Source organism: Lepisosteus oculatus, chromosome 10 (genome assembly GCF_040954835.1).
Source record: "Lepisosteus oculatus isolate fLepOcu1 chromosome 10, fLepOcu1.hap2, whole genome shotgun sequence".
NCBI lineage: Eukaryota > Metazoa > Chordata > Actinopteri > Semionotiformes > Lepisosteidae > Lepisosteus > Lepisosteus oculatus.
The window spans coordinates 33,188,446-33,197,579 of record NC_090705.1 but is presented as its reverse complement, the minus strand read 5'-3'; the positions used below and the strand labels follow the sequence as shown (position 1 = coordinate 33,197,579).

The following is a 9,134-nucleotide window of genomic DNA, read 5'->3' as shown; positions in this document are numbered from 1 at the left end:
TCCTTCGGATGAAGAGATCAGTGACTTAGATTGTTAGATGCATCCTGCGTCTGCAGAAGACAGTAAATCGGGACATTTTTGTCAATGTGGCCACCATCAGATTCATTCTACTTTATTCCTTTCAAATAGTAAAGAGCAATTAGGTTATTTTTAATGGGCATTGTACAGGCACATAGGATCATAGGAATATACAATGATTATACAGTGGTCTAATACAATACGAATTCCAGCTTAGTATGATTTATTATTTATTTATTTTTTGTTTCACAGCAGATTTCCTATTTGAGTCACCTATTGTAAATCATGTCATGTATCTGCGCATCATTAAACCACAAGTGTAACCGGTAATTAGTCAGTCCATTAGGCATTTAGTTAAAGATTATCCTAGAATCATGAATCGCCACGGCTTTTGGGCTCTCAATTTAAGTTATTAAGAAAAAATGTTGACAGCCGAACACAATTGGGCGACTGCGTTTCACTGTCTAGAAATGCGCTGCGATTTTTCGAGACTGTCTGAGGCTAACTGGAGGCTCAGGTGACCCGTGGGAGAGGCTGTGCTGTTGTCTTTGAGTATGGGGGCCTGCAGAGCCAGGTTTGTGGAAGTTGGGCAGGTTGCAAAAGGGTTTGGGGCTAGAGGGCAGCCTTGGTCTACTGATGAAGAGCCTGTTGGGATTCGGAGACTGGTGTGCAGATCGGAGGGAGAGACGGCTTTGAGGGACTCCTGCTTTCCGAGGGGTGTCCCATACTTCCTTCTTCTTGTCTTGCTCCTGAGGCCTCTTTCCTCCCTGCTCACTGCATGCTGTGTACCTGTGGCCTCCCTGTTTCAGGTGCCTATCAGGGATGACTGGGGCGGACTGCCGGTAGGGGGAACTCCTAGCAGTTGACGTGACAACACCTAAAAGATATATACAGGGCAAAGCAGAGTTGTCTTCTCAAAGTGTGTGACCTCTGATTACTTTTTATAGCTCCTAATTTGGAATCATCCAACCGCAGGAGGGACGAGGACCGGCAGCTACTTTGTCAGCACTGTACAATGTTTATATGTTTCACACTGCAAGTTGCAACACTGTCAACTATAAGAGTCATGTGATTGTCACTGATGTCACAAGCTCAGAAGTGCTCGACAAATCACTTCTTGCACAGCACGTTGAGGAGACTTACCAATAAAAATCAATTTATGAAGTGGGATAATAATTCAGGTGGGTATTACAGTGGTGCAGTGGTTAGCAGTGCTGCCTTGCAGCTCAGCGATCCTGGGTTCAATTTCTGGGGTGCTGTCTGCATGTAGTTTGTATGTTCTCCCTCTGTTGACAAGGGTTTCCTCTGAGTGCTCCAGTTTCCTCCCACAGTCCAAAGACATACTGGTAGGTTAATTGGCTTCTGGGAGAACTGGCTTTGGCGTGAGGGTGTACAGTACATGTCTGTTTGTGTGGCCTGCAATGGACTGGCATCCCATCCAGAGTGTACCCTGCCTTGCACCCGTTGCTTGCCAGGATAGGCTCCAGCTCCCTTGAGACCCTGTATTGGATAAAGGGGTTTGTCAATGGATGGATGGATACCATTGAAGTGTTAGGAAAAGGCAAACAACAAACACCTCCATACGGACGATCATATCGTATTTGTTCATTTTGGAGCACCAGGTGTCTGGAAAATGCAGGGATACCTTTCTTCTCTTGGACTCTGTTCTTGTCAGTGATGTCGCTCCTGGATGTCCTCAGTGTGTGAAAAACGCTGGACCTCGCTGGCGCCATCCAGTGGTGGATGCATATCTGGCTCAAACCCAGTCGAGCAGAGGGCTTCCACTGCAAGAGCTTCCTGATCAAATCCTGGCAGCCTGGATAGAAGGGAAAGAGTGATTGAAAAGCAGCACTACTGGGGCCAGTCTTTCCATGACCCCAGGCAAAGAGAAAACTCTCCCAGTACATTCCAGGCATGACTATCTCTACTCACAATCACTCTTTCCAATATTCAAGAAAGTGACCTTCAGATTCGAACGCGCCAAGGCAGGAAGCCAGCATTTAACAGCAATAGCTGTGAGCCCGTACGTGACTAATAATCATATACTGTTGATTTCTATTTCGTTTCCCTGCCAGTTAGTGCAAAATGTGTGCTGTCTGAGTAGATTATCATTTGCTGTATCTTGAGCTGAGTGAATTGGCTCAGGGTAGAAATTTCCACTCCAGCTCTGAGGGGCTGAGTCCCTGTTGTGAGAATTTAAAAATTTCAAACCTAATTGTTACTGGCAAAAAAATGTTTTCCTTAATTTTACATGATGAAGAGTGTGTGACTTTTACTGATGCAACTATCAGCGTATTGTACCAAGTAGTGGAAATCAACCGTTTGCATAGCAGACCTTCCTCAACATCGGTGCCAACTTGAAATATGGGCCAGTGCTTCAGCTTGAAGAGATTTCAGTTCTTTTCTTTTTTTTTTTGGAGTCTGCTTGGGGAAGGAATCGGTCTAAAATTTCAGTGATGAGGGAACTTGATGGATTCAATACTAACCCTTAATCTGTGGCAGCCTCCAGAAAATTCAGACGTTTAAGGCATAAAATTCCCTTAGCATGGGAGGCAACACATAAGGAGAGAGTCCTCAAGGTTTTTAAGGGCCATATTAGCAATTCTAATTAGCCGGCTGTGCAAATGTGATTCATTAGCGTTTCTTTTTATTTGAATAAATTGAAGGGGTGGATGGTACCGGGTGAGACTGGTTGATTGAATGGCAGATCTTTCCTCATGAGTTGGACCAGCTTGCGGGGGTGTCTTTCATGATAGGGAAGCTTCCCAGTTACCATGGCATACAGAATCACTCCTCTGCGAAGACAGACAGAGAGGTCAGAAGGCCTCAGCATAAAAATAGCACCTGGGCAGAAGATTAGAATTTTTACTCACATTTGTATTGAAATAAAAGCATCAATGCCTATTTTAAAGCAAAGGACCACAATGGTCCACACCTACTGTACACTACTGTACACGACATGTTTTAAGAAGGGGATAGAAGATGCTAAACCAGATACAGACTCTGTAGGAATAGAATGGAAGTGTGAGGCTTGCACCTACTTACAAACTCCACAGGTCTGCCTGCTCGCCGTTGTACGTCTGAGCCAACAGAATTTCAGGTGCCGTGTAAGCCACGGAGCCACAGAAGGTGTTCATCAGCACACTCTTATCCGTGTAATTGTTTGCAAAGCCAAAATCTGTTTAACAACAAAACGAGTTATTGAATTGCCGACATGTTTTGTACTGTTAGATCAAAATCATTACCTCGTGTTACCTGGTAACACATTCCATACTGTTGCTTGGAGAAAAGGAGAAGAACCTCCCTTTGTAACAAACTGTCACCGGCCAAGTGACCAGGCTTGGCTCAAAAGAAAAGAAACTCCCACAAAGCAGTCTTCAAATGCAAACAAAACCGGACTTATTGCCCAAAAAAAAACCCTCACAGGAGTACTCTCCACACCTTTCCTCCATACTGAGCTCTCCCAGTCCCTTTTATAGCCCCTCCTATCCCAGGGCCCTTCTCTCTTAAAGGGACTTGCTCATATCTGGTGGACAGTTTTTAAACAAATAAAGTACTTAATACAAATCCAGAGTAAGCTGTAAAGTTGAACAAAGTCATGCAACAGCTTTTATACCTTCAAACCAAACAAATAATCATACATTAGTTATTTATAGATGGCCTACTAGAAACCTTTCCCTTTAAGATCAGCAGTGTTTTTAGTACTGCTGATTTGGCAGTGTGGGGAACTACAAACTACAAACAGAAAGTGACTGGTGGCCATGTTGTCCAACACAACACAATACTCCAACGGGGAACAACAAAAAGGGTAAGTATCATTCACACTTTCTTCGTGTCACATACACACTCTCAAACGTACCAGAAGGGTAGAGGGAAATATTGGAGTATTTCACATTGTAAAAGAAAGAAAAATAACAAGCACTCTGTCACACAAACTCACAGCGTAGTATGAATGTAACCACATTCTTCTTCGGCTTGTGTGCTATAGGTATCTGAAGATGTAAATACAAGCACATTTACAGTGGGTATCTCTCACGATCAAGGGATATCATGTTCATGATGATTGATCTCCATGAACTCAAAGGCCAATAAGGACTCTGCATAGTCTCTGGTAAGGTTGAGTAGGTGTTGTCTCGGGAGATATCTGCACAAACTGCTCATAGTGAGCTCCCTTCATCAGTCTTCCTTTGACTTCCAGTTCTGACATCCTTGGTTCTTATAGTGCTGGGCTTCATCCCAGTTGTTACTCCTCCATTTGCTTTAGTTAAGCACCATTATCTCCGAGAAATTGAGGATGTTCATGTTCGCTTTTACTATATATCGTTCTGGCCTTCTCTAGTGCAATTGTGTTTAGCAAATGACATACATGTAACCAATTCAGTCACTAATGGCAAATGATCCCAGTTTCAATGTTTGTGGTGTCAGAGAGAGTACTCAAGAGAAACGGATTAAGTGTCATTGTGTTTTTAAAAGGCTCTGAAAACCTAATGAACTTGAATTCAATGAGAAAAGAATCAGAACAATGAAAACATAAACATCATTCACTTACCTGTTAATTTTACATATCCCTGTGCATCCAATAGTATGTTTTCACATTTTAAGTCTCTATCGGGGAAAAAAAGCACCAATAGGGAAACCAGTCAGGATTTTCTTGTTGTGGGTTGGAAGAAGTTAATTACTCTGCATTTATGCCCAGTTGAGGTCTTAAGCACTCTTCATGCAGCCTTTAATCCAATTGTGCTGCTAAACTTTAACTTTAATCATTTTTTAACACAACTTTAATCCAGTCTTTCAAATTTAAAGCATTCTGCATATTTCAATTAATTCATAAATTACAGAAAATTATTATTTTTTTACATTAAAGGCTGTAAAAAGAGCTGTACAAGCTAATGAGTGCGAAGTTTTAATACGAAGAATTTAAAATCAAATTCAAGCCCTGCATATGTTTGCGGTTCGTTTTACAACAAAGCATGTGGGAAAAAATGAAAGCATGAAAAAGCTCTTGGTGCTTTCCTTACCTACTCTTAACACTTTATATTCACACTGTTTCCATCCTGCGACGACACAATTGCAGACAGACGTGTGACCTACCCCGTACCTGTGTACAATATGATTCCTATGGCAGTGCGTCACGGCACTAACGATCTGCTTAAAAAGACCGCGGGCCTCCTCCTCGTTCAGGCCAGGGCTGCCCTTGGCCCGGGACACAGCATTGACGTGTTCCAGTAAGTCCCCTTGCGAGGCCAGCTCCAGGACCAGATACACCCGCTTCGGAGAGCGGAACATATCGTACAGCTGGATCTGTGCAACCGAAAGATAACCGCGTCATGCACACGAACTTGAATCTCTCCGTTTGCGTTCAAAGATTTTGAAAGCTGAGCGGCAGCTTAAAATAAACCAGACTGATTTCCACCTATTAGTCGTTTTGGTAGATGACCCCAAACCTGTCTCCATTTAAACCCCAAGACGCATTCAGGTGATCCTTTCAATGCCATTGTATTGCCTAAGCTGTCGTTCAGATGTTGTCAAGTGGATGCTGAACTGAGTAAACGCATGACAATAATCTCCTTCCACCGATTATCCTGGATATCAGAAGTGAATAACGGCATTTATATTTCCTGACTCAATGCTGATGTAAAATACTTAATTTTCAGACTCTTGTAGGTAACAGGTGGCCTATAGCAGTATCTCTAGATACGGTTAGTAAGGACATTTTCATGAGAGACGTTTTCTTTAAGTACGTATTCTAGGATATAGGATGCATTTCGCATGAACAATGACATTTCTATGAAAGCGCATATATATTTAAATCTGTGAATGCAAATTGTAAGTCTAAACCTTACCACACTGGGATGTTTGTAGGTTGCATTTAAAGCATAGATTTCTCTTGGCAGAAACTTTCTTGAATACTCAGGGGGAGCTTCATGTATAGATATTATTTTGATTGCAACCTAAAAATATGAAAAATATTAAAGCAAGTGGCAAATTCAACAGAGTAGTATAAATTGTAAATAGTTAAGCTTCATTACAAAATACAGAATAATAGCCCGAACAGTTATGTTAAAGACATATTAGGCAGGACACCTCTAGCCAGCAAACAAATGAAAATGTAATCTTTTTAAAAAGCATTCATTTCGGCCACACAGACTACAAAAGCAGGCAGTAAGGCTCAGAGAATGTAGAGCAGATTAAAATAATCCTTAGTACATCTTTCTAATTCAGAGATTTTGTGAAAATTCGAGATTGAGCAAAGACGAGCAAATGCACATTTTCTTCCAATCAAAATTATTGTAAATTATACTTTTCAGAAAGTTCGATGGGATTAAACATTTAAGCAAATTGGTGATTTTGTGTCATTACATTATGTAATGTCAACTCTACCTTCCTGTTGCTGTGCTGCATTCTGTAAATGAACCGTCGGTGTCAATACTGCAGGCCAGCATAGATAGCCAAGCAAATACTCTCCTGACCAAATCCTTTCATAAACCACAATTGTCCCGGAGAACAAAAGAGAAGGATTTCTATAGTCACACTACAAGGCATCTTCTCTGCTGACTTTACATCCATATAATTATATTTGCATTGGTTTTATCTAAATCCAAATCCAACCCCAACTACATACAACAAGTACTGCACATAATTAATGCAGATCACCTCATTGAGGTGTCTTTTAGGCCTATTCCTTGTTGCTCTTAAAACGTGCAGGACTGTTTAGAAAAGAATCCAGCAACTGATCCTGGTGGAAAATAAAGGCAACAACGAATGATGTGTTTGGGTTTTCATGATAAGAAAATATGTTCCATATTTCTTTAAATGTCTTTCATAGCCTGTGATGACAAAAATCTGTATTTGAGTGCATCAGCAGTACTGTACCATACTGTGGTTTTTGCTCCTGAGGTCCTTGGCCAGCCTGTAGTTCTGGCAGATCTTATCTGGTGTTGCATATCCAAGGTAGACTTTGGAAAAAGCTCCAGTGCCGATTTTCTTGGCTGTGAGAAGATATCCATTCTCCTGGCACTCAACGGCCTTTTCTTGCAGAGACTTCCGAACTTCCTTTGTTTTAGAGCCACTCATGTTGAAACACTTAAATCCCAACTTATTTTTTTATATGACCACATTTCTTTATATTATATTTTTTACAGTGCTTTCATATGAATGAATTAAAGATGCTTCCTTCTAGTGCAGATATTCTGCTCCCGATTTAATTATTTCGATTCCTCGTGTCTTTTCACATTCTTGAACCAACTGGCAGTTATTAATTTCCTGAGCTACAGTAAGTGATATAAACTCGCTCTTAAAACCAAAACAAACCCAGAACAATGTTTGGAAATGTTACCATGGTGATTGCCATTAAATAGTGTAGAACATTCTAGAACATAAGAAAAATTCTTTCATTGTTAAAATAATAAAATAAAACATTGGTATTGTTATTGGTATTTTTGCTACAAGAAGGATAATGAAAGTATTAGCCGTATCATTGTATTTAGTTGCAATGTGGCTTTTTCTGTAGATTATGATGTAATATTCTCTGTTACCGTTTGGATTTAAAAAACTGATGATCAAATTAACTGGTGTCTAATATTTTCTAACTGTTGTAAAAGTAAAAAGTTGCACATTACACAATGCTCTTCTGAGTTGAGTTTTATTCTTGTGGTGTCTGTGTGAGAGTTGTAAAAGCCAGTCTTTTCCCATTTAATGTAACACAAGTTGATTTGTGAGGCCTGCTGTTTATGAAATGCTATAGTTTCACTGCTCCAGCTATGCACTCGGAACAGAACTTTAACAGGCTAACTTTCCTGCCCATTGAATCCTCTGGAGTTCATACAGCATGTATAATGAAAGGTTTAAGGAGGCAAGTGAGACAAAGAGACGGTTTAAAGTTTTATTAATCAAAATTAAACAAATTACAAGCCAACGGACATCATTCCGAGAGACCATTTTTAATTAGGAATGCATAACACTGAATAGATTTGGCCTTGATTTGCCTTATAAGGGGGACTTGGTGCGATTTAAGTCCATCCACTCATTTCCCAAAAGCAAGAATATTTTTTCAGGGGAAATGCTTAGGTTGCAAACTCCTCAGTAATATATGTACGTCTCTGCAGGGAAGTTATTCATCAGCTTGTCTCCTTGTTCTGTGTCTTTTATTATTTAGAATCTAGTTGAAGAACAAATTTTCCTTCTGGGGAAACTAAATGATGGAAGCCCATTAGAGAGCCAGCTCAGAATAGGTGTTACCACATTGCCTTAGAGAAGCTGAAACTGTACCAAGTTTTGTGGATTGAATTATTAATTGATTGAGTGTTACTGTTATTTTTATTTCTGTTCTGCCATTGAAGTCACCCTGCTCTGCTTAATTACTTTGGATTGCTGTAGAGGGGAATAAATTATATTTAAAAGTGTGATGCTGTGAGGATATTTGTTTTGCTTTTTTTTGTTTTCCCCGGCATCACAGGTACAGGAGCCTTGTTTTATTTCAAACTAGTTATAAACTGTAGGAAGCACTGTTACAGAAGTCTCGATGCCTCTACTGCTCTAAGCTGACACATCTACAAAAGAGTTGTCTTAGAAAACCAGCAACAATAAGGTTAAGCTTAATGGTAGAGGTGTGCAGGTCAGTACAAGGACACACTCTTGTCTCTGAGTGGAGTGCGTGGGGTGTTTTCTCAGCTGAATACACTGAGCTGAACAAACCATTAAAAAAACCTCATCTCATGCAGATAGCCAGGGAATTATTACCTTTGGCAAATCCAACAGGTTCTTAACTTTTTAAAAGTTTATTTTTTCCTGCAAAATTTGTATTAGTGAGGAAAGTTTTTTTTTTACCTTTCCCCATATAACTCAATGCACTTGCTCATGTTCAAAGGTTGCAACGTCCTTGGTGCTGTGGAAAGCTGGATTAATGCTGGCCAGCTGGGGTTGTTACACTCTCTGCAGGAGGTTAGTCTCCTCTTAAAGGCCTAGTCACATCATCTTTTTGTGGGTTTTGGTTTTGGTTTAGGAGACCTGGGTTGTGAGTCATCTATCTCTCACTCCATTTCCGCATTGCCTTCTGTGTGGGACGTTAGACGATGCCTGTGTCCTCCTGGTAAGCTCCTTCTGATTTTAGCTGCTCT

The 9,134-nt window shown here is 40.6% G+C and overlaps 1 protein-coding gene across 3 annotated transcripts; it reads right to left on the bottom strand.

Annotated features, from left to right (window-relative positions):
• Positions 1-235: 235 nt before the first annotated feature.
• Positions 236-7,319, bottom strand: LOC102694099 (testis-specific serine/threonine-protein kinase 5-like). 3 transcript variants are annotated; one of them, XM_006635837.3, is made up of 8 exons: positions 6,892-7,319; positions 5,862-5,969; positions 5,117-5,319; positions 4,568-4,623; positions 3,064-3,196; positions 2,698-2,813; positions 1,664-1,834; positions 236-895 (listed from the first exon to the last, which is right to left on the bottom strand). In XM_006635837.3, exons 1-8 carry the CDS (start codon positions 7,090-7,092, stop codon positions 483-485), a joined length of 1,401 nt encoding a protein of 466 aa, XP_006635900.2. In that variant the 5' UTR covers positions 7,093-7,319; the 3' UTR covers positions 236-482. The 3 variants fall into 3 exon arrangements, with proteins under 3 accessions (XP_006635900.2, XP_015212859.2, XP_069051214.1); XM_015357373.2 differs by having other exon boundaries at positions 6,897-7,108; XM_069195113.1 differs by lacking the exon at positions 236-895 and adding an exon at positions 903-1,518.
• Between the last annotated feature and the right edge of the window lie 1,815 nt (positions 7,320-9,134).

Excerpts from the sequence above, each read along its gene's own strand:
- LOC102694099 (XM_006635837.3), bottom strand. The coding sequence starts at position 7,092 with ATGAGTGGCTCTAAAACAAAGGAAGTTCGGAAGTCTCTGCAAGAAAAG. Across the intron at positions 1,835-2,697 it reads CAATCAACCAGTCTCACCCG|GCTGCCAGGATTTGATCAGG; the intron begins GTACCATCCACC and ends CCTTCTATCCAG. Across the intron at positions 896-1,663 it reads CAGAGTCCAAGAGAAGAAAG|GTGTTGTCACGTCAACTGCT; the intron begins GTATCCCTGCAT and ends TATATCTTTTAG.